General features: G+C 38.5%; 1 protein-coding gene across 1 annotated transcript; it reads left to right on the forward strand.

Moving 5' to 3' along the window:
- Window positions 1-391: 391 nt before the first annotated feature.
- Window positions 392-7287, forward strand: RGS13 (regulator of G protein signaling 13). Its single transcript, XM_074151777.1, has 5 exons — window positions 392-432; window positions 792-860; window positions 3468-3529; window positions 4585-4751; window positions 7051-7287. The coding sequence occupies exons 2-5, from the start codon at window positions 796-798 to the stop codon at window positions 7285-7287; spliced, it is 531 nt and encodes a 176-aa protein (XP_074007878.1). The 5' UTR covers window positions 392-432; window positions 792-795.
- Window positions 7288-25201: the final 17914 nt, after the last annotated feature.

Genomic DNA, 25201 nt, shown 5'->3' on the forward strand with positions numbered 1-25201 from the left:
AGAATAGTTGGTTGTAGGAATAGTATGTGCCAGTCAAACCCAAACCTGAAAAAAAAAAGTGAGTTTTAATAAATAACATATAAGACTATTGTTTTGATTTCAGACAGATCTAGACAAACTTATCCACTGTCCCATGTAAAATTTGCAAACAATTTGGCATCTCTTGAAACCCAAAGGAGAAGAAATAAACATACTTCAGGTCCCCAGGTTTATTTTTAAAAAATTTTGGGTTTTAGACAAACATTCTTGACCTCCTCATTCCTAATAAAAAATTATGCCCTTTCTTATGGATATCATCTCTACACAAAAGCAAGTTCAATACTAATTTTTATTGACTTTGAGGTATTTGCTGGACAAATATCAATGCTAATCTCAGACATTTAAGTTACTCAGCATTGTTGAGTTTACACTGAGCTCTCATCCCTGATCCAGGTCACACTGAACTTCCAGGGAAAAAGATTCACAGTTTCCTTCTGCTTCGGGTCAGGCTCAAACTTGTAATCTCTTTTCACAATTGAAGCAGCAAAGAGGGAGAATTATTAACACTTCTATTTTTCCCTAAGATGTATCCATTGGGTTGCTTGATTTTTATTTTTAAGTTCTTGCATGTTACAAAAATATATTTTGGTCTAGTGCTTCAGCCATGACTCATAGATAAAGATTAGATGCATAAAATAAGAATCCTGATAGAACTAGTAGCACTGTTATATGGAGACTGAATTATAAGTGAAAATTAAGATAGTCAGGACTGAGCACAACAGGTTCAAAACTCACGTATTTTCCATGTTTAGGAGAATGAGTCCAAATACTTGCTGGCTTTGCAGAATATGCAGACCAGAAGAAAATGGGATCAGTTCTAAGTAAGTAAAAATAAGATTCTTATGTTCTGCAGTACATGCAACTGTCTGAGTATGAGACACAAAAATACCAAAATTCAGAGTGGAAGTTTTCATTGCAAGCTTAAAATCACGCAAAAGCGTGCAACATCTTCACAACTGTCCCAGCTGACCACCTTCACATAGCCAATTCCTTTACAGTACATGAAGCATAAGCTGTCATTTCTCTAGCGGAAGGAGGGTATCTCCCAGCAGGAACTTCTTTTATATTACCTAGGCATAGGCCTAAACTAATCCCTGGATTAAATCCTGATTTGGGCCTGTGAAGAGTTTGTAAACCCAATGTTTTGGGTCAATCCTTTAAAAGAATTCAGACTGTTGGCGAAGGTTGCATACACATGTGGTGGACAGGGGACATGGCCAAGTGCCTCCTGCAAGTCCTCAGCTGCCACCAACCTCAGTGGAGGCCAACCATAGCCAAAACTTTGGTCAGCATGTTGCATCAGGAACATGAAATGCTTCCCTCCATCATTCCTGCCAACTGGTATCAGATCATACATGGTATTGATTTATTGATTAGAGAAAAATGTGTCCTTCATAGTAATACTGAGGTGTGTCTGATGACACCTGAAACTGCCATTTGGGTGAGGTGAAGTGTCAGAAATCCAGAGAGCATTTCCAAAAGTGCATCCTGGACAAGGACTTCTCTCCCACACAGCAGTGGCCGGGGAAGCCCCTCCCACAAGACACTACAACAGCGTTTTCCAATTTAAACTTTGGAGTCCCACCTATAAAGCCTTAGTTATTTTTGGAGAATATTCAGGTTTTTTTCAGTGTAATATATGTTCTTCAGCAAATTCAATCACATTGTATATTACTGAAGCAAGAAGTTTTCTGTCAGCACAACAGCTATGAAAGTAGCATTAATACAGATCTTAATAACTCATCTTCACATTTCCCTTACTGCGTTTCATATTTTCCTGATTTTAAAAGGAAAGAAAGAAGGCAAAAAGGTTTTACTCTGTGTCAGCTGCCCCATCAGGCACCATTCATTCTGCTTCACATATTAATCCTAAAGATAAATAATCAGAAATGGCCCTACTGATGGTGCTCAGTGACACAGACAAGATTGTCACTCGTTCTATATACAAGTGCTGTTGCTGACAGAGGTGAAAAATTAACTGCGTCAGTAACAGTGAATATGACTCAAGCAGCTCTTAAAGAAAAAAGGAATTCAAAGGACTAGAAATTCTCCTTCCTGGAACCACATGCTTCATGATTTCATACAGAGAGGAGGCCAGTAGCTCATGAAAAGGAGGGGCAGGGGAAAGGGGGGGGGGGGGGGAATGTATCTTTTACTGGCAAGAGTTACTAGAGGGTTACTGACACCACAATTTGATAGTGGTAAAATTTCCATTACTATATATTTCTCTGATCATGTCAGACTGATCAGGAAAGCCTGACAAAATAATCACTGTCACAGCACGTACTCTTTCAGAGAAAGAGAGAATTATATCAAGTTAAAAAATATAGGGGTGATCACTAATTAAAAAGCTACAAGGTTACTAACGGCTGTTGTACAACAGAAACCTATGAGGCATCATGCAGCACCCATACCAAAGCCAATTTTGCTTTTAATTTAAATTTTTTTTTAAAAAAAATTATACTAAGTAGCTGATGTCAACACTGTAGCTCCTATGAAAACAAAACACTCAATGAGAAGGGATCTCCTCCCAAGTTTGGCTGACACATAATGGAAAGCACCCACTGGAATATATCCCTTATGTTTTCTTCCACTAATATAAGCATAAGCACTTATTCCAAGTTACCAGCATTGATGTCCTGTAACTGCAAAGCTTAACAATCAGTTGGTATAAATGGAGCTACATCCACTTAAATGGAGCTATTGGCCCTCAAACATTTGTTTTTTCTTAAATTGTTTAGTCTCTCAGCTCACTACTTCCATAGTCTTTCCCAGAATTAGACAAGAGACTCTTACGAACTTATGACATTATTGCTTACGAATAGCATGCATCAAAGAAAAATCTGACTTTAGTCACCTACAAGAATTGTCTAGATTATTACTAATGTGTCATTCTGCATTGTAAACACTGGAGAGAGATGGAAGTCCCTTACAGCTACAACTGTATTAACCTTTTAGTATTTACCTCATGTTCAGAGCTTATATTCAGCTCTCTGCTGATAAGTCAACTTAGATGTTAAAAGCCTTTAAATATTACAATAAGATCTTGAGCCCTTAAAGACTTTGCTACAAAATATAAACATCCCGTCCCAAAGAAGTTGCTATCTAGAAAGCTATTACTTTCCTTGTGCTTCTCCTAAGCACAATTTAAATAAATTAATGCCATTTCCAAAGGAATTATACACTTCCCTCTTAAGACACTACCATGTTTATTACAGCAAGAAGAATATTTACTTCAGCATAGTAAGCAGAAGATGTAGCACACACAGTAAAACCTTTTTAAATGCAAGTTTCATATAGATCTTATTTAAGTTAGGGGACAGATTTTCAATAATGTAAATTTCATTTAATTTTTTCTACTTTGAACCACAGCTAATCTTACAATAATCTCCTCCTGGTTTTTTTTTTTTTTTTTTTTTTTTCCAAAGAGTTTCTTTGGAGGAAGTGCTACAATGGTCCCAGTCTTTTGAAAACCTGATAACAAGTAAATGTAAGTAATTGTATGTTTGCATCCCAGATTACTGAAAAAAGTTCCCATGAAGAAAAATCAATACAGTCATGAAGTATAACATATGCTGTCTTATATGCAACTAATGAAAAGCAACTTTGTGACATGCTTACCATGCATCACAGCAAAAATAAATTTAGCACTTAGATGGCACTATTCATTAATTTTGAATTCATTTAAATCCTTAATGACATTGGAAAGTGCAAAGATGTACCCACATGAAAAGCCAGAAACTCTAAAGCCAATGGGTTTCTAGCTCTGTATAAAAGGTAGGCAAAGTATTTGCCCGTCTTCAGTTTTACTCTGAAAGTACATTTTACAACTGCAAACACCATTCCTGCTCAAGTGCTAGCACGACTATAGCCTCATAATTGTTCTTGTGGCTAGAGGCATTTTAGCTACTCTACCACCTAATCCTGTACAAAACAAGTCTAATGGCATAACAAAAGGCAGCCTCAGGAATTTAGTCTTTACCAAGATCCCACTGATAGCTGCTGTCAAACTCCATTGCCAGGTGCTTCAAAGATGTCCTCAGGCATAGAACTACTTATTTGCTGAACGGAGTATTCTTTTAACGGCTTTACTTCACTCAATTACAGCAATTTTTCCCCAAAATTTTTACACCAAGGTGGTCTTATTTTTTTACTCAGATCATGATTATTTGATAATACTTAGATATCTTGTGTACAAAACTAGAACTGGAATTAAAAAAAATACTTGTCAGTCTTTGGATATGTTTGATAGTGTTCTCAGAGACCAGGAAGAACAAAGTTTTCAGTGCTTTGTCCCTGCACAGTGAAATGCCACTGAGGTAAAGAGAGCTCTGCACCTGCAGGAAAATACAGTGTTGAAGTGCAGGGCTCCAGGGTGAGTCAGTGTGTTTAATTCCCCACTTTGACATAATCTAATAAGAATATTTACAGGTCTACAATCAAGAATTATACTGCCTTGTAAGTGTCCCTATTGTCTTCAAAGTACTCTAAAGGTAATGCATATATACATGGTATATATAAAATTGGCTTCTGAAATATTTACAGATGGGCCTATGATCTACAAGATCTACTTGAAGACAGAGCACAGTGATGAAAACATAGAATTCTGGCTTGCTTGTGAAGCTTATAAGAAGATCACATCACAGAGGAAAAGGATTTCTGTGGCCAGGAAGCTTTTTACAAGTTACATTCAACCCGATGCTCCCAATGAGGTGACATACAATAACATGAGCTCTTTATTTCCTCTAATAGAAATGCCTGATGTGTAATGGTAGCTAACAAAAAGCAACAAATGTCTAGCAGCTCTTCTATTAAAGGGAGTGAAAACTGTTGCTACTTATCCTCCCCAAACTCTTTTGCACCCAGAACTTTAATATCTGCCCTCACATCTTGTCTATTGGCAAATCTTTCAACTCTATCTGCCAAGGATACAAGCAAAAGGCACAACTATATTAAGAACCAAGTTCTTGGGTCTGTTCTATTCATTTTAGGATCTGAATCAGAAGTCATTGAGAATTGCTACATGCATTACTCTAGTCTTTGCAAGTGTGAATATAAACAAAAAAAACCCCTCTACGCAGTCCTGTCCACTTTGTAAAATGTGCTAAAAGAAAGGTTCCAAGATAGATTAATTCTTTTCTTCTTCCAGCAGCACAAGATTTAGGGAAAACAAAGGAGATTTGTATGTAAAATATTTGAGTGTGATTTTTTTTTTCCCCCTGATAAGTGGCTATACAAAAAATGAGTCACTCCTGCTTAGCCAGTCATGCTCTATGACCTTTAACTATCCCTGCTTATTACTCTCCTTGCAAAAATAAGCTAATACTGGCTTTTACTGCTGCTGCCTCTGGCAGACTGACATAACTGAAAAATCAGGCTAGATTATTTTCCGATTTATGCATAACAATAAAACTATCACAGAATCTCAAAACGCAGCCTCCCTGTAGACACCGACAGGCAAGCCAAAACCAACTCAGCTGGATTCCCAAATGTTGGCAGAGAGCAGTTGTTGCTTTAAATGACGAAACCACTCCCACTAATCCAAAACTTGAGGAAATTTGAAAGTTCCCTCTGTTGGTTTTAAATGCCAATTGGAAAGACAATGCATTTTTCAGTCTTTTTCTGATTTATTTTATTTTTAGCATGTGCAGCTATAGGAAACTCAGCAAGACACTTGCATTTCCAGAAGAGAAACGTCAGTATTGCCAACCACAAATTCATTAATCAAAGTAAGAGCTTAAATCAGGACAGTTAAAAATAGGCAGTCTAATCTTTTTCTAAAATATTATGTATTTGAATCTTGCTATTGGTTTCAAGGTCTTCAGGACACATTGATTTCACATTTTCTTGATACTCACTATTAACACAAGAACTAGGTACCACTCTTAAAAGGCAGATGCTCATGAGGATTTTAAACACAGTTTATATTCAAATTTCAGCACCATTTAAAAAGGTGCAACTCAAATGACTCCTCTGGAAGAGCAAGATCCCTACACGTGAAAGATATGAGCACTAACTTCACATCTTTAGACCTCTCTTCTCAACACTAACAATCAAAGTCAAGCTGATAAAAAGCAGTGTAATTATTCATGAGCTAATGCATTATCAAAAGTTCCCATTTTAGCTGGTATATTTTCCCATCACTAAGCCTTTCTACTACACCCACAGAGCTTCAATTTATATACTACAAACCCTGGATTGCAGCAGAAGAGCTCTAGGAATCAAAATTTTTTCCTAAACAAGGCTGATATATGGGCTCAGTTTTATCTCATCTCAGAGATCATAATAATTTTAGCAATTGGTTTTCACCTTTATGGTCCACCTTCAGGCACCCGGACTCATTAGAAATCAAAAGTCAGGCTTCCTCTTCAGGGATCTAATCGTAGCTCTAGGAACATTTCTTAGCAAAAGAAACAGGGAGTTGGATGTCAGCACCTTTCAGCTACGCCTTTCACTGCAGCTGCTCCATGCAAACCACATCCGCAGGACTTCTTTCTCTGCTTAAATTGTACGCATGTTCTTAATCTTTCTAGAAGTAAAGAGTAAATCAAACATATATCGCTTAACCTCCCTAAGATTTGAAGTCTTGGGCCCATACTTGACGTATGGCCCAGCAGTAGTGACTTTACCACTGCTCTTGACCTCTACTGATGACAATAGTTAGGATTAAACTGGCTTTTCCATTAAGGATGTGCTACAGACTGGGTAATTCAGACATCTCCCAGGCTTCTTGTCCCCAAAGGACCAAGCTCCCATTCAGCCACTAACACATCTTACCAAATCAAACACCAAAAGAAGAGCAAATTGGTCAACTAATAAGATGGGGTTTTCTGGTATTATAAAGAGAAATCCACTCTGCTAGAATAAATGTTTTTGCTTAGGTGCTGATTTTAGATTAGATGGTATATAAAATTATATAAATAAAAAGGCATTCAGCACAGGTCCCCCAAATTCAGTCTTCCTCACCCCTTCTTTGCAATAGTACTTCAATAATGTTGTTTTCTGTTCCAGATTAACATTGACAGTCCTGCAAGGAAAGCAATTATAAGGAATATGCAGGAGCCAACAGAGTCTTGTTTTGATGAAGCACAGAAAATAATTTACATGCACATGGAAAGGGATTCTTATCCACGATTTCTTGAATCAAAGTTCTATCAAAAGCTCAAACACAGCCTTCAAACTAGCAGCAATAACTCAAAGGCTGAAAATTTAGAGAATTCTTCTGGCATGGAAGTGTTTAAGATTTAAAGTAGACCGGAGAAATCAGGCAGTAAACAAATATTATTACTAATCTGCTAAACTGTGCTGTTGATATTAGAATTAATGAGTTACTATCTTCCCCCTTCCCTTTCTTTTCCCATGGAAGACTTCTGATTTTGTTTTCCTGTCCCCTCAATAAAAGCCAAAAAACTAGTGAAAACTAGGCATAAAAGAGTTTCAGCCAAAAGTGATAGCCTAAGGTTCTACTCTTTTATTGATATTTGACAACTCTAAGAACATATTTTCAGTATTCTTGTTTTAAGAGATCTGAAATAAGATAGTTTTGCTGCTAGGAAATAAATGTTTATTTGGCTATACATAACAAGAAAAAATTATCTGCATTGCTGCATTTACTTTTTTTGCTGTTGTTTTATTCTTGTGACGTACAGCTGCTTGCTTAATCTTAAGCTATGAAGTGCAGTATTCATATGGTGTAGAGTTGATTTTATGCTGAATTACGATGTACAACATATGCTATAAAGGTACTTGGTCTACAGTAAGCTATAATACTACCAGTGTTTCCTGAATTTATCTCCACTGATAAAACTTTTTTTCCTGGGTATGGGCACACAAATACTTTGCTTTCTCTGCAGACACCCCAATAATTAAATACAAGCAGACCTGACATTTGAACATCATACTGTAATACAAATAGGTCTCTTTCTCTCGTTCATAAACTGTAAAAGACAATTGCTGATTCATTGAATTATTGAAGCACTCTGGTTTACATGCAAAAACCAATCAGACTTCTCAAACCTCTTTAAAACTGGAATATCAATTCTTTTAGCAGACTTCAGCAGAGACACTAAAAGCCATAGGAAATCAGGGATCCTTCTAGCATCCTCTCAAGCTGTATTGTTCCAAGGAATACAAAGAACAACTAATTCTGACAGCAGCCCCGTAAACCCAAATAGCCTCACACTGATCCTCTGGGATGATTTCACAGGAGAAATGAAGTATTTATTCACTTGGATACATTTATTTGACTGAGGTTACTTCAATCATGTAGCCAGTTCATGCTTTTTAACAGCTTCAAGCTTTCACTTGGCCTGTCTAGTTTAAAAAGGCAGTTTTTGTGAGAATGTAATAAATCATTGTCTCACCTCTGTTGGGAAAGCCTAGTCTTTCTATAGGAGGCTCACAGCAGTTCATTGTGCCACTTACTGAAACCACAGTAAGTTTTTGTTTTCACTGAGAACATCCCTTATTTTTTCAATGTGAATGTCTAAGCCTTTTCCTTACAAGGCAAGCATGAAAACACAGACCAGTGCAGACAGTGAACAAACAACTGAGTTACACTTTTGTGGTATCTATCTTGTAGTGAGGAGAAACTATAGTTTTTCTTTTAAGATGTTCCTCTTTCCACTGTAATAATATTATATGTGAAGATACTTTAAGGTAGAGTTTCAATCCCTCCTAAAAAAAAAAAATAATCGTTGCTTAGGGCCTCTGAGCAGTGATATTATTGTGGTGCACAATATAGGTTACATTTGCAAGATGGACATTGATTTATTGATGGCAATATGTTTATCAACAGCTACCAAATGCATAATATGATGTCAGGCTTTATATGAAGTTATATTGGTAAATTGTAACTCTGTGTGTGTGTGCGTGCTCTAATGCCAACATGTGAACTACAGTATAGGTGATCATGTTGTAACTTATCAATTATATAAGACTCCACAAGTTCTTTTTTTTTTTCCAGATTTTTATGAAATTCTCCAGGTAGAATTTATGTACATGCCTAGAGCAAAATACAAAGCAAGTCTAAGCATAATCTATATTAGTACAGAAAGTTTTAAGGTAACTTCAGCATTGTAAGAAAAGAGATTGTTAGTATAGGAGTTAATCCTTTCCTTTTGCACTGACTCAATATAAAAGGATTATCATACAGATGTGTGAATATTCAGCTCATAAAGCCACCCACAGCAAGGGCTCCATGAGAAATCCAGCTGGGAATAGTATAGCTTTTGCTGCTGTTAACTTCTGATGTGTATACAGTACATCGGACTGTGGCTCCATTGGTTCTGCAGATGTCACAGCCTCACAGCAAAGAAAAACTGTAGGAACTATTAAAAAGCAATTCCTGCAGGGAAGATCTGTGACAAAAGCCAGCCTGAGCAGAGGAAAAAACTAATAAACAAGGGACTAGACCGTGAAAAGCCTTTCCATTTGTGTTAGGATTAGAAATTCACAAGAGCTAGATATTGGTCTCCGAGTGGAAGAGGCTTGTAATGACCAAGGATAATACCTTTCCATATCCAAACAGGCTTAGCATGCAGTGTTCTGAAGGGGTTACACAAAGAGGCTGGTCAGGTAGTGTGATGATCCTTTATCCCTGCAGAAAGGGGATTATCAGGAAGGACAAAAAATCACCCCAGAGAATGCTCAGAAAAATCAGGGGGATTCACTTATTTTTATAGCATGAAATTTAGCATTTATTTTACTAACAGGGCACAAGTCTAGCAACACTTGTTGCTGGAGGACTTAACTTTATATTTCCTTCTAGAAATAGCTAGTTTTTTATTTTTTTTTTTACATTGAAAGAATAGAGGGTCCTTTTCCCAAAATAGATTTATCAGTAACTGCTGGAGATCTTCCTCTTACTTGATTTTTCTTGTGTTACCAGATGCATGACAACAACAGTGTATTTCATCAGGTCACACGATTCATAAAACGGTAACTAATGGCAGCAGCAATAACAAATCACTGCTTTTAACATTTTCATTAACAGCACTTGAATGAGCTCAGTTATACTTTCCACTGGCAGACAACACTAAAAGGCATTTGCTCACATTAATCATTCAAAGATACTATTACGAAAGATAAAAAAACCCTTTAAAATAGCTAAATTAGCAGAATTCTCTCTAATTCTTCCCTCATTTACTTATTAAGAAAAAAAAATCAAAACAATAGCAATTCTTCAAACACATTAAAGCTGGCAAGATAAAAATGTAGATTAATAAAAACACTATAGCAATTAACTGTATCCAACTTTGGAAACTGTTGACCTATTGAGGCCTTAAAAAACAACAAAACATACTAGACAGATGGTCTGGGGGTTTTTTGGCTTGTTGTTTGTTTGTTTTAAAAAGAGCTCACAATTAGATCATTTTCCCTTTGTACGTATGAGCTGTGTTGGCCTACTTTCTTGATAAAAGTGATGAAATTCATACTCTATTGTTATACTTTCGTTTTCATAAGTTTTACATCCAACTCTTGGTGTCTAGGTGATAAATCACAGAATCACAGAATCTTAGTGGTTGGAAGGGACCTTTGAGATCATCGAGTCCAACCACATTAAAAAAAAAAAAACAAAAAAAAAAAACAAAACACAAAAACACACAAACAAACAAAAAAACACAACACAAAACCAAACAAACAACAACACCCCCCCCAAAAAAAAAAAAAAAAAAAAAAAAGCAAGCAGCATCCATCAACTAAACCCCACACACAACACCCCACCACAAACCAACAATCCCGGGCACTAGAGCATGCCCTGAAGAGCCACGTCTACACGTTTCTTAAATACCTCCAGGGATGGTGACTCCACCACCTCCCTGGGCAGGCTGTTCCAGTGCTTGACCACTCTCTCAGTAAAGTAATTCTTCCTAATATCTAATCTAAACCTCCCCTGCCGCAACTTCAGACCATTTCCTCTGGTCCTGTCGTTATTCCCTTGGGAGAAGAGGCCAACCCCCGCCTCTCTACAGTTTCCTTTCAGGTAGTTGTAGAGGGCAATGAAGTCTCCCCTCAGCCTCCTCTTCTCCAAACTAAACATGCCCAGTTCCCTCAGCCTCTCCTCATAGGACTTGTTCTCCAGACCCCTCACCAGCTTGGTGGCTCTCCTCTGGACACGCTCCAGCACTTCAATGTCTTTCCTGTAGTGAGGGGCCCAAAACTGAACACAGTACTCGAGATGAGGCCTCACCAGTGCCGAGTACAGAGGCACGATGACTTCCCTGCTCCTGCTGGCCACGCTATTCCTGATACAGGCCAGGATGCCGTTGGCCTTCTTGGCTGCCTGGGCACACTGCTGGCTCATGTTAAGCCGGCTGTCCACTAACACTTCCAGGTCCTTTTCTGCCAGGCAGCTTTCCAGCCACTCTTCCCCAAGCCTGTAGCATTGCCTGGGGTTGTTGTGGCCGAAATGCAGAACCCGGCACTTGGCCTTATTAAACCTCATCCCATTGGCCTTGGCCCATTGGTCCAACCTGTCCAGGTCCCTCTGTAGAGCCTGCCGACCCTCAAGCAGATCAACACTCCCACCTAGTTTGGTGTCATCCGCAAACTTACTGAGGGTGCACTCAATCCCCTTATCTAGATCATCAATGAAGATATTGAACAAGACTGGCCCCAAAACTGAGCCCTGAGGGACACCACTGGTGACCGGCCGCCAACCAGATTTTGCTCCATTAATCACAACTCGCTGAGCACGGCCATCCAGCCAGTTTTTTATCCAGCGGAGGGTACACTTGTCTATGCCATGATTCTCCAGTTTCTCCAGGAGAATGCCGTGAGGGACGGTGTCAAAGGCCTTACCAAAGTCCAGGTAGACAACGTCCACAGCCTTCCCCTCATCGAGAAAGCGGGTCACATGGTCATAGAAAGAGATCAAGTTGGTCAGGCAGGACCTCCCTCTCATAAACCCATGCTGGCTGGCCCTGATCCCTTGGCTGCCCTGCACATGCCTTGAGAGCTCACTCAGGATGATCCTCTCCATGATCTTTCCCGGTACCGAGGTCAGGCTGACAGGCCTGTAGTTTCCAGGATCCTCCTTCCGGCCCTTCTTGTAGATGGGCGTCACATTGGCCACCCTCCAGTCATCTGGCACCTCTCCTGTTGACCAGGATTGTTGATAAATAATGGAGAGAGGCTTGGTAAGCTCTCTTGCCAGCTCCCTGAGAACCTTTGGGTGAATGCCATCCGGCCCCATAGACTTATGCGTGTCCAGGTGCATAAGCAAATCATTAACTACTTCCTCTTGGATTACAGGGGAGTTGTTCTGTTCTCCATTCTTATCTTCCAGCCCAAGAAGCTGAACTCCCTGGAATGTAGAATAGAACTCCCTAAATGTAGAATAACAAATGCAGATTGCATATCAGGTCTAAAAAACAAAGTAAAAATTGGGTTATAAGTAGAGTTAGTCAGAAGAAAACTGTAAGAATAACCTAGCCCAAGCTTTTCTGTGCAAATGGGTGGTAAATGAGAATATATAATGTCTCTCCATTGTATGATCAAAAGCCTTCAGAGAATAAGTCTAGGAGGCTTTTCTCTCAAGTTTTTTCAATTATTTCATACTTCCGTATTCACTCTAGATATTTCTGCTTTTAAGTCCCAAGAAATAAACTATAGGCAGTCTCCCTCTAAGCAGAGTATGGAAGTAATATCCAGAACTTGGTACTGTAGACAACCGATTTAAACAAATATGAGCAGAGATGTTTATCACCAAATACAGGGCAGATGAGGATGTTTAGGAACCTTCAACCTCAGAGGAAAGGGAAATGACTGTAGCATTTGCAAGTATTGGTAAATATACAGTACTGTTGCAATCACAGGACCCTTCAGAAACCAATGTTTGGTCTGATGTTCACTAAACACAGGGGAAGGAGCACAATGGGAGAAGTTTTCCAAAAGGAACATTTTACTGCACATGACAATTAGCTGGATTACATGGCTACAGACCATAACCTTTTCAGGGCAAAAAACTGCATCTTAACACAGGCTTGCCTACAGTCTGCTACAGCGAAGTCTCACAGTGGCGATAATCTTTCTCGGTTTAATTACACATTTAATAAGTTGTCAGTAACACAAAGGAACTGTACAGCTTTGAGATGCTTTGACTTCAAAATCTAAAAAATATTAAAAAAATATTAAAAAAATTAAAATTCAAATTTAAAATAGCAGCCCCATTTAATGATCTGATTGGAATACACAAAGGAGTCTAACATTTTTTTCATTATATGAAAAAGAAAAAAGAAACATGCAACAATGTAGAAAGATAAAAACAGAAGAGGAGCAAATTACATATTGGGGAAGCAAATCCTGTAGCCAAGTACTCTTTTAGATATTATACATCTTAGGTCTGCAGATTCTAAAACTATGAATTCTCATCACACCAGCAACAAGATCTCAGCCACTGCAGCTGAATTGTGCAACTGGTTCTTTAGACACGAATGCAAGTTAATAAGAGTATAATAGCATCATCTTAATGAATATGTGGCAGTGTCTTTGCATTGATTTTAATGAGTCTGCATATCCTTATAGAAACACAAACATGGCATGAGACATCTTGAAGTATACTGCAAGCGGTCAGCATTAAGTACATGCACATTTTGTCCTTACTCAGTTGCATAAACACTTTATAGTATGTAGTGCCCTTGGGCTAAGACTTCCCCTGGGGTTGGTAGATCTGGCACAGGTAGGCCAATGGAGGCCACAAGTACTCTAGAGCATCTCAGTAGGACTGAGTTTACACAACTGAACCAAGCCTGCTTTCTTAACTATATTAGCTAAAGGTTCCACATTTTCTAGTTTTTTTTTTTTTTTTACCCACCACTGGCATCTTAAAAGCTTACTGAAAAGCTGTTTTATCTATAACTTTATTTTCCCTCCAAAACTGCTGTCAATTATCTCAAGATGACCATGCTTATACAGAAATCTTTGTGTCCTGTACATCAGATTTTCCTCTACTCAAAGCACAATACAACTATCCAGGGACTAAGAGCAGCTCCTTACTGCAAGGGTTACTGCGAGGGTATGTACCTCACAAAATGGGAAACAGAGTAGGTTCACCTTGAGAAGTTTATGTGAATTTGGGGTTTTAACCATGGCAGACCCCACTGATGGGCTACAGACCTCCTTTCACAACCCTAGCTCTTCAATGCCATGTCCTCTCTCTGGATTTCTACATCAGGTGCACAGATATGAGGGGGAAAACCTGAAGCTTTACAGCATGAGGGCAGGAGACAGGGCTGCAGTTCCTCTTCAACAGCCCCATCCCCCTGTAAATCATCTTTAGAGGGCCCCATAGATCCATTGCCCGTAGTTCTCAGTGGGAAACAAGTCAGTGAGCCAAAACCTAAAAAAAAAAATAAAAAAATAACACCAGAGACTTTATATGAGCATTGCCTTCCTGTCCAGCTGCAAAGAACAGCAGCTTCGTAACAGTAGTAAGAATGCGCTCCGCGAGGCTGGTAACGAGACCTAAGGTATAATGTGAAACCACAGCTGGAAGACCACATTTTGTAAACATCAGAAGTGCCAATAATCAGAGATGACAAACTGTCACTGTATTTCCCAAGTCCCAAAGGAACATGGCATTCATCTAATGACAGATTTAAATTGTTACCTCTGCTTTGTATCCTGGCTTGGCTGTCTCAGATTGAGAAGTCAAAAGTTTCTCAGAATATCCATCACTAGAGCTGTTACTACCTACAGCACCAGCCAAGGCAAACAGTTTTTTCTCCCACACTCCTTGTCTGCAAACAGTGACTCCAGTAATCACCTCAGTAACAACAGGTGAGTAAATAAGAGTAAGATAATTCCTCCCACCACCCCCCCCCAAAGAAATGGTTACATACTCAATTATTTCATGGAGTTATTTCCTTTCTACCATGCCATGATCCACTTTGCCTCTGCTTAGAGAAAAACAGTACAGGACTGTAACTTTACTTGCATAAATACACATAAATGCACTTACCAGTCAAAGTTCTACAAGCAGTTTCAGACATTTGCAGTTATAAAGGTTTACCATTCACAACACATGATCTGGTCAGTTATTAATAAAGTCATTTGTTACCATGGCAGATAACATCACTTCTCAGCAGTGGAAACCATCAATATTTTCTATTAACTACTCCCTACCAATGAAGACATACTTATTTTTTAGTCTCATAATTCCAGAAGTACACAATTAATTAAAAAAATTGAAAGGAATATTTAGAAATTTATAGCCTGTGAATCATTGCCCCTTGTTGTTCCCTCACTTAATTTCATTTGCTGTTGAAATAACCATATAATAATGTAAGAGGACTTTATATCTAATATTTGTAATCTCATTTCAGTTCAGACACCCATACAGAATTACTTGGATATTCCTCATTATCTCCTCACTCTCTCACTACTTTTCATTTTAGCTGTATGTTTGCAAGAGTTTCTGTTGGTGGCCACCCTGCTCTTGTTTTCTAGAACACATTTTTCTTCATATATTTATCTCAGTAGCTCTCCAAATTCCTTCCCATTCTATCTGCCTCCAATTTCTTTTTACATTCATTACTGATTTATTTTTTTAAAAAGCATATTTAATACTCTCATATTTTAGGATGTTTTAAAGGGTTTCATTTTTTTAATTAACTCAAGACTTACAGCCTGTAAATTCTATTGGTTCTAGATTAACATCTTACAGCCCTTTTTGGACAAGTTCATACTGTCTCAGAATAACCTTGATGCTATTTTAAAGACGTCTCTCCAATCCATACACGTTGAGCCTTCCAGCATGGTCTGCAGCACCACCACAGTCTGTCTCCCTAATCAGGCCAAAGAACATGCCCCAAAGCACCACTAACAAGGCAGCACACGACAAAGCCTTCCCAGAAATGTTGTTCACAGACAGATTTCCTACAGTCCCACTCAAACCACGGAAAGGTGAAACATCATTTTCTTATGGCAGCTCTCCCCTGCTCTGAAAGAGCGCCACCCATCTAGCCCACAAGTTGAGTGGGCATGTTGATTGACTCAGAGGTCTACTCACTGGTATTAATTAAAAGACTGAGATGATGAATACCACGTTATCAAATGCAATTCCAGAATACAAACACAGCAACTGTTCCACAAAACAAATTACAGTGGGGCAACTCTAGTTAAACTTTTATTGCTGCTACATCAGCATGGCAATTACTTCCTAGCAACTTGATTAGTGCTAAAATAGGATAAAATTGCTCAGAGGATGATAAGCCTGTATTATCTTTGCAATCGTATGCTGGATGAACAGTTCACTGACATTTAAAACCAGATAGTTTTGCATTGCTAAGTATTGACGAGTAGGCGAAATCCACCTCTAGTATCAGTTATAAAAGTAATACAAGTTGCTGTAAAAATCAGAACAGTTGCCGAGATAATTATGTTCTGTCCAGCTCTGCTTCTGTAATAAATTTGTTAAGGTATAGTATTACAAAACTTCAGCTTGAACTGAAGCTTTTTTCAGCATGATCAGAAATAAGATCAAACAGTAAGGATGAAATGTAGCAAATTAATTACCTGTTCCAACAGATGAAAGCTTAGTAGAACATGCTAATCTTTTTGCCTCTAGCAACTTAGTTTGGATTTATCAATTGTTGTGCAGTGGTCCATGAAAATGGTCTAAATAATCCAGAAATATTTTTCCACAGCTTTTGAAATAATTCTTCTAATTTCTGTATCTGCACTGGGCCTGCCAGCCATTTTGGGTATAAAAGTAGCTTTTCTACCCAGCATCTAACAGTTTACAGGTGAAGTCAGCTAACTGGAATACAACTACAGCATTTACAGAAAGGTGTTAATCTAGTCTGCCTGCACCTCACATCAGCAGAAGAAAGATCAGTTCCAGTGCCAAGGACGATCCGACCCCACTAGCAAAAGTCTATAACCATATCTGAGAAACTGGTTTGATACAAGCACATCTCATGACTCTGAGGCAGTTAGGCTTTAGCAATGATGTTATTTGGAAGGATTTCTGCACAGAGAGAATTAGACTGTCATATTAACATGATGTTAATGCTGGTAGTCCTCATGGAAAGCCCCAGGGCATTTGTGCATGCTTGACTGAAAAGGTTATCAAGCATCGGAACAGGCTGCCCGGGGAAGTGGTTGAGTCACCACCCCTGGAGGTATTTAAAAGACATGTAGATGTGGTGCTGAGGGACATGGTTTAGTGGTAGACTTGGCAGTGCTAGGTTAGTGGTTGGACTTGATGATCTTAAAGGTCTTTTCCAACTTAAACGATTCTGTGATATCCCAGGAATAGGCTACAGGACAGCTTGGTCCATCTTCATTGACACAGGCCTTGCCTCACAAGGCAGCTGACTGGGAATAGAAAACCACAACAGATCAGGCACCTTCTTTACCCACTACAACGATCAGGTAAGTGTTGCCCCTGCAAAAAAGGCAACCTAACCACACTGTTGTGCTTCATGTAATCTATCAGTTACAGGACTGCTTTAGGTGCTATTACCATGCTGTTAATGGTAATTGAGTGTTCAAAGGGATAGGGTTAAAAATTAAGGGACAATATGACTAGAACTCAGCTATTTAAGATAAATTCTTCTAAAATTTCAAACTAAACCCAGAATATCCACATTACCACATCAAGCGATCTTAAATTACATCTCCTATTTCAGTAAGGGTGCATAATTCTGTATTTTTATATTAGAAAAGTATTTTCAATATGTACAGCTTAAAAAACCCACAAAGCAGTCAGTCTAAATCATTTAGGTATACAGATGCATTTAGAGAAACAAACTGCACCAGTCAAACATCTAAACATACATCAGAAAATTAACATTTCCAACAGACTTTTCTCATTCCATTTTATTTGATTTTTCTTTATTTAAAAACACAATTAACATGTGACCAACAGGCCTCAGAAGGCAGAATGTTTTAATTAGGAAACCCCGCCTGCAAGACCAGAAATAACAAAAGCTAAGAAAGAAGAGAAACAAAACTATAAAAAGACTCTGGCTTCCCATTTAGTCTAATACAAAACTTTCTAAAACCTTCACAAACAGTTTAAAGTCTACCATATGTGGAGGAAATGGGAAGCTTTCTTCTCCCTCCCAGCTCGCGCAAAGTCCATTCATGCAAATACACCAGCAAATATTGGAACAGCAAGATCTAAGAATGATCATATTTAGCCCAGATGTGTAATACTACTGAAGCAATGAAAAAAGTATTTATGACCATGTTGTAAAGGAGGCAATGTGGATCCCATGGGAAATACCAGTATAGAAACTTCACATTCCTTTGGTTCTCAATGAATTAAAATGGCTTTTGGGTCAGTTTTCCACTGTTGCTATTTTTCTTTTGTTTGGAGCTCCACTTTTTCCTTGACCAAACTGCTCTGTTGATAGATGTACAAAGTAGACCTGCCTGGAGAGGCATAGCAGAGTCTTGTCTTATGCGACAAGGAAAAATATGGTCCTCAAGCACATTCAGGAAAATAAAATTGTTACTGCTTCTTGTCCAAAGAGCTCGATCAGGAAACAATTGCATCATTTGATTCATCATTTAAATTCAGCTGCTTACCATTAACCTTCTTTTTAAGTGAAGTGAAAGACTTGAAAAGAATTTACATCAACAAATGACTAAAGTCTGTGACAATGAGTGATAAAGCTCACTGAAGCTAAAAGCACAAAGCGTACTCTACTCTGCTTTACTGCAGCATGACAAATGAAATGGCAGATGAGACCACACTATCCAATCAGAATTAATCCCAGACCAGATTCTCAGATATGTGAAGAAACAAGAAGTACAGTGTCACAAGAGGGGATGTGCCTATAACAGAAAAAAAAAAAAAAACCAACCAAAAAACACGAAGAGAAACAAACACAAAGCAGTGCTTTGAAAAGAAAGGCACAAGGTGAACAACTTTGATACAGAGTAACTTAAAGTACATTGTATTTTATTCCTGTGTCAGTCCTGCACTGGTCCTGACCCATACTGACCAGTAAAGAGGATGAACAAGTTCCACCTGCACATGCATGGGGATAACAAAAGAAGAATTTCTGTGGTACAGAAGTGAGATTTCAAAGGTAGCTTCACAAATAGAACAGTATTTAGCGAACAGATCAGGAAACATACAAGTTATAGCCTTTTACACATCTTTTCAGCCTCTCCAAAAGCCACCTTGATTCCTACACACAAACCCATCAGTTACATCACCCAGTCACTTTAATATTGAAGTTCAGTTGGAAACACCACTTCCAGTTGTTCAGCCAAAACTGCACAGAGAAAAAGGAAAGTCAGCAACTGGATACAGCCCATGATTTCTGTCATGTAGCCACAGGTCTTATGCTTCCCTCCATTTCTAGTTCATGCTTTCAAAAGTAATACTACTATCAAGCATCAGTTTGAAAGCTCCCAAAGATATCTGAAAGGCCTCATCAGCTCCCAGCAAGAAAGTAATTTCCCAACACTGCTTAAAGCAGTCACAATGGTTTCCAGGGAACACGTGGTTTATCTTACACACAAAAACCCAACTGGATTAACAAAAATCCTAGCCTTTTTGGTGTATAAAAAATTGTAGTTTAGATGAACTTAGATGAACAGCTGTTTGTTTCCAACTGTCTTATTCTTTGTTAAAGGTTACATTTAAAAATGTACAGGTCTGACTTCCTTGTTTAATTACAACTCCCTAATTTAGTTCTTAGATATGTAACCAGCATCTTCCACGAGAGAAGTTTTACTTCAAGTATAATGGTATCTTTACAACCATACTACATCTGCACAACCTGCTGCTGTAACCTTTTTTTCTGTTCCTGCTAGTAATACAACATCCTAAAGCAACACAACAATTCTGTTGAATGACAAGTGATGTCAATGCACTCCTAGAACTGCAGATGACATTGTCTAGAATGGGAAATGTATAATAACTACTTTCTGTGGAGAGGAAAAAAAAAATCCAACAAGCCCACACATTTAACTTTCAAGTTCTTATTGCATTCAGCTCCTCCCACCAGCAGTACATTCTTGAGGACCCAGGGGAAGTTTTTTGTTTTCTGTTTGGGTTTTTCTTCTCCCCACCAGTAGAAGCATCTGGCTTCATAAGAAGTCCGGAATAGTCCAGTTAATCCAAATATACTGGTTAGCTGCTGTGCATGCCCTTCTGGATTCTTGACAAGACTAGTCACATTTTTTGCTTTAATTTTCATAGGTTATTTTTTCCCCCCTTAGAGACAAATGTGATATTTTAGATAGTGGCCATGCTTAAATTTCAAAACAGACCTCTTATTCCTGCCATCCAGTTTTGAAGAACAATGTGGCTTTATTTACTATTACAAGTATCTAGCACATAAGGAGGTCTCAACATGCTAAATTGGTGCTACTTCTGATTAGATAAGAGTATTAACTGTCAATTTTCAAAGAGTTAATAACAGTTGTTAGGCATTGTTAGAAAGACCGATTTATAATATGCCCAATATATATACAACATACAGTGGCCACAAATATTTATGTTAAGCAAGAAAAGCATGGGAAATTATTTGCCTTTTGTTACAGCTACATGATCTTCTGTCCCATGTACAACTGTCAGAATTTGAAGGTGAAGGAAATCAATATAGAGCTAAGCTTACAAGTGAGAGACAAGGCAGACCCCTTCTATGAGCCTATAGCAGAAGCAAGTCTAATTTGCCACCAATGCTTCTTATCCTTCTCATGGTAAAGAGAAGATAAACCCTACCCAGCCTTTTCTAACCTTTTGAGAATTAACTCCTAAAAGCTGGCTTGAAGTTCTGATACTAGAGAAAAAAGCTCCACGTCTTTGCTGATGGTTTGTGCATCCACGTACTCTGCTATTCAGCCAGCTGCTGAGCTCAGGAGCTATCTTTTCAGCAACAGGTGGAATTTGAAATGATCCAACATAAATCCACCCTAGGAGGACTGAGCCCCCATGCAGAACAGCAACAAGGAGTTTGTTACTCACCTTAGCCTGTTTATAAGAAAATGAAAATCTATTTTTACACAGAACATGGTTATCTCAGCAGATGCTAGAAAATAAGAGGCAGAAGACTTTTAAATATTATAGGTGTACTTGATGTCTCTGCTTTTAATTAAAGTGTCATGTCAGGATTGTGCAGGGCTTGGTTAATGAACCAAGCCATAAAAGTTTGGAGGTACTCTTCAAACAATCATCCGAGTCTAATTCTTAGACTTCACTATCTTCCATTTGTAAATTCACATTAGAAGACCTAAAGTTTGTTAAGCCTCAACAAATTCCTTATAGAAATTCTTTCCCGTTGTTGATAAGGGACTCCTTAAAAAAAAAAAATCCCTTAAAAGTTGCTTTTTTGGCCTCGTTCCAAATTAGACTGGAAGACTGCCAAAAGCTACACTTGTCCTTGATCTTGTTCCAGTTTAGTCTATACAAAGCAGTCTGACCAACCTATTTACAGTGAAATTCATATTTACCTCCACTTTGTGAAGATTGCGATTTGTTTGCTTAACAAGAGGAAGGCGACACAGCTAATAGCTGACATTACTGAAACTGTAATGGGTACATGTGTGTTGCAGAATGAACAGTTGTCAATCAAGCAGCTCATGTTTTTCTAGCACATCAATAAATATTCATTAAGATGTGTCATTTGTGTTCCCTTTTAGTAATTCCTTAAAAAGTTACTGCTATCAGAGGTGCAGCTTATTTCTGCCTTCCTGCTACTGTAAATAGTGTGGCTCTGTATAAGGTTTCTTCAGAGACTTCTAAATTGCCAGCTATTACTCACAAATAAACGAATTAGTACTGAGATATATGTGTAAAAGGGAAAAATCTTTTTAAGTTCAAACATGAACTAAAATATGCTAAATAAGAGCCTGAGTAGTTGTGTTTATGTAGCACACTGATGGAAGTTTACAAAAATACAAATTGGAATTATGCCCCTCCTTGAAGTATTGATACATTTCTTTGAGTTTCTAAAGAAATAAAAAAAACATACAGAAAACAGTGTCAAAAAGAAATAGCATCCCAAACCAATGAGCATACTAAGTCAATTTGGGACCCCATATCTGAAAGGGGGAATCTGGAAGTGAACTTTTCCAAATGCAAGCTCTCTAGATGTTTAGTGCCTTCATTATATGAGCGCTATCACTCTCATTAGGATCACTTGCCAGCTGAATATTATGTGGATTATTCTTCCAACTATTACTTGCATCACAGTTGGGCCTATTTCCTCCACCACAAAGATATATCATGTTTCTGACACAGCTATTTCAGCCCTTCTTATCTGGTCAGTGTTACTGCAAATGATGGCACACTTAGAGGAAATGTGAATTCCCAATACTGCTGAGGACTCAAACCGCTGACTGGGTGCTTTTCTAAGTGCTCCGATTACCAGCTACAAAAACTAGCTTGCTCCATCATCATATGGGAATCCTGGCCTCTCATCCATTGTTGCCCATATAAAGGAGGAGGAAAAAAGTACATTTAAATGGCCTGCAAATTAGCCTTCAAATTTTGCTATCTGCTGACTATATACTGTGTACAAAAGTTCAACAACTTTTACAAGTTTGTTTATTGTTCAAAACTTCTATACAAGTGTATGATGCCTATGTATTTTGGAATATTTACTACCCACTGAACCCCTCATTCAATATCAATAGACATAAGAGCTTTATAATTTGCTGCCTTGATGAGATGGAGTGAAGGTCCCGTTCTACAAACAACAGAGCCAGCAGATGTCTATACTTACAACTTAGGTTCAGTAGGAAACTAGCAAACAAAAAAAAGAAGGAAAATCCAATTAATTATCTTTTAAAAGGTCACTTCTCTTACTCCAGTTAGAAGAGACAACACATACAACAGTACACAGTCTCCTTTGCATTAACAAAGCAAACTCTAAAAGGACAGATGCAACCCTGAGGGTTGGCAAGGAGCCAGGGTGCACATTTCTTTACCAATAGCAGTCTTGGAGGAAATTTTCAGAAATGATCCCAAAGGTTACATACATGCCTTCTGTAAAGCACACAAGCTTAGAACTAGCCAATTGCAAAACAATACCTTCCACCACCACAATTCTTTGGTTATGATTTAAAGAGAGGCATTTAAATGTCTCTTTAAAGGGTATATAAAACACAGGGTTTTGTTTTGGCAACAGTTGTTGCCACCAAACAATTCTCATCCCAGAAATTCCTACTCCATAACTTTATGCATAATCAATGGCTCTCACATTGTTCACAGGAAAAGGGACAGAATACAAAACTAGCCAATTGTAGCCAGTAGCTTTGTAAAATTAAAAGCGTTTTTTATGAATCTCTCCACCCATTGCTGGGATGAACAGTGAACTCTTTTTTAATGTTTAAAAATGTAGAGTTTTCCTTCTAATGTACTGTGTAGCCACAATCATGAAAGTCTCATCTTACATTTCTATCATCCTCACCTATATTTCTGTGCACAAACCCTGTAATTTTAGAGAAAGAAGATTAAACTTTGCTGCACTGTCAAAGCTCCGTTTCCTCATGCAGATTTTTCATAGAATCATAGAATGGTTAGCGTTGGAAGGGACCTTAAAGATCATCGAGTTCCAACCCCCCTGCCATGGGCAGGGACACCTCCCACTAGACCAGGTTGCTCAAAGCCCCATCCAGCCTAGCCTTAAACACTTCCAGGGATGGGGCATCCACAATTTCCCTGGGCAGCCTGTTCCAGTGGTTCACTACCCTCACAGTAAAGAATTTCCTTCTAATATCTAATCTAAATCTCCCCTCTTCCAATTTAAAACCATTACCCCTTGTCCTGTCACTACATTTCCAGACAAAGAGTCCCTCTCTGGCTCTCCTGTAGGCTCCCTTTAGATATTGGAAGGCTGCTATGAGGTCTCCCCAGAGCCTTCTCTTCTCCAGGCTGAACAATCCCAGCTCTCTCAGCCTGTCTTCATAGGGGAGGTGCTCCATCCCTCTGATCATCTTCGTGGCCCTCCATGTGGCCCTTTCCACATAGAGCTGCTCAGGTATACTTGACAGGGATGCTCCTGAGAGATGCTCGGATACCACAGGTTTGCGAAATGACACATTTACCCAAAAATTTACCAGGAACTTTTAAAAAGGAGCAAAAAAGTGTGCTGCTCTGGTGCCAAGTGGAATAAGTTTTAATGAATAAGAGGAGTAGGTCTGCTGAGTAAGAACATGTTAGTGTTAGTTTGTAACTTCTCAGAATAAACTGGTTTAGTACAGTGTTCCAGGAATATTACCAAATAACTTTAGTGTACTGGGTGACTCAGTGTGCTGATGACATGGAATAACAGTTAAAAGGAACAAAAACAAAAAAGCCAGAAAGTTCCATGTGCTAATACTGCTGAAAAACTCAGCCACCTAACACTTGGCAAATTAACAAAGCACTAAATGGTAATATATCCTCACAATAAATTACAATTGCATAGTGCTCATTCAGCAATCTAAGAAAAAAAAAGTATGACTATTACAAAGCAGATGTTTCAGTTAATTAGTTATAATATACTCACTCCAGAACTGTGATCTATCAGGAAGTAATCCAAGACCCAGACCTAGCCCAACACAGATCCAGTAGTGTAAGCAACAGGCAAATAAGCTAGGATTTACAAGCACAATTTATCTGTGGTCTCTGAAATCAGCTTTTCCAAAATCATATAAAATACGCATTGCTCAGGACCCTGCCAGAGGCTGAGGCTCTTACTGTGCTTAGTTTTAGCTACATGATTTCCAGGGCTCACCCACAAGTTGCCTGAAACATCCCCTATTTCATCCATGCTTGCTGAAAAAGGCGAGATCTGCAATCACAATGTCAAAGATGTCTTCTGTAGAGCACAAACTTTCCAGGTGATCTCAACAAGGCGCAATTACAAAGCGCCAAAAGTTTCATTAGAAAGTGTTAGTGAAGACCTAACCATTGTTAATTGTGGCTAAGTGCAGGCAAGGAATGACACCCATCAGTTTATGGTGCCCATTTGTGCTTTCAGGAGCCATACTACATGAGATAAGTAGTTAGCAGACATTGCTGTGCCTCATTCAGAGCCAGAAGTAGGTGTCCTATGCCCCTACAAATAGACAGCTCTAGGTTATGCCCCAGTGAGTTTCCACATCCTGCCAAAAACTAGTTGAAATGATGATTTGATCTTGCCTTTAGTTTGTGGATAGGTTTATGCAAGAGAATTGGAATAAGACAGGAATCCGAACTTACTATGCT

The sequence above is a fragment of the Numenius arquata genome, chromosome 8, assembly GCF_964106895.1.
Source record: "Numenius arquata chromosome 8, bNumArq3.hap1.1, whole genome shotgun sequence".
NCBI lineage: Eukaryota > Metazoa > Chordata > Aves > Charadriiformes > Scolopacidae > Numenius > Numenius arquata.

Bases quoted from the DNA above. Each gene is read 5' to 3' on its own strand.
- RGS13 (XM_074151777.1), top strand. From the start codon at position 796: ATGAGTCCAAATACTTGCTGGCTTTGCAGAATATGCAGACCAGAAGAA. The intron at 861-3,467 runs GTAAGTAAAAAT...TTTTTTCCAAAG, and splicing joins GAAAATGGGATCAGTTCTAA to AGTTTCTTTGGAGGAAGTGC. The intron at 4,752-7,050 runs GTGACATACAAT...TTTCTGTTCCAG, and splicing joins AACCCGATGCTCCCAATGAG to ATTAACATTGACAGTCCTGC.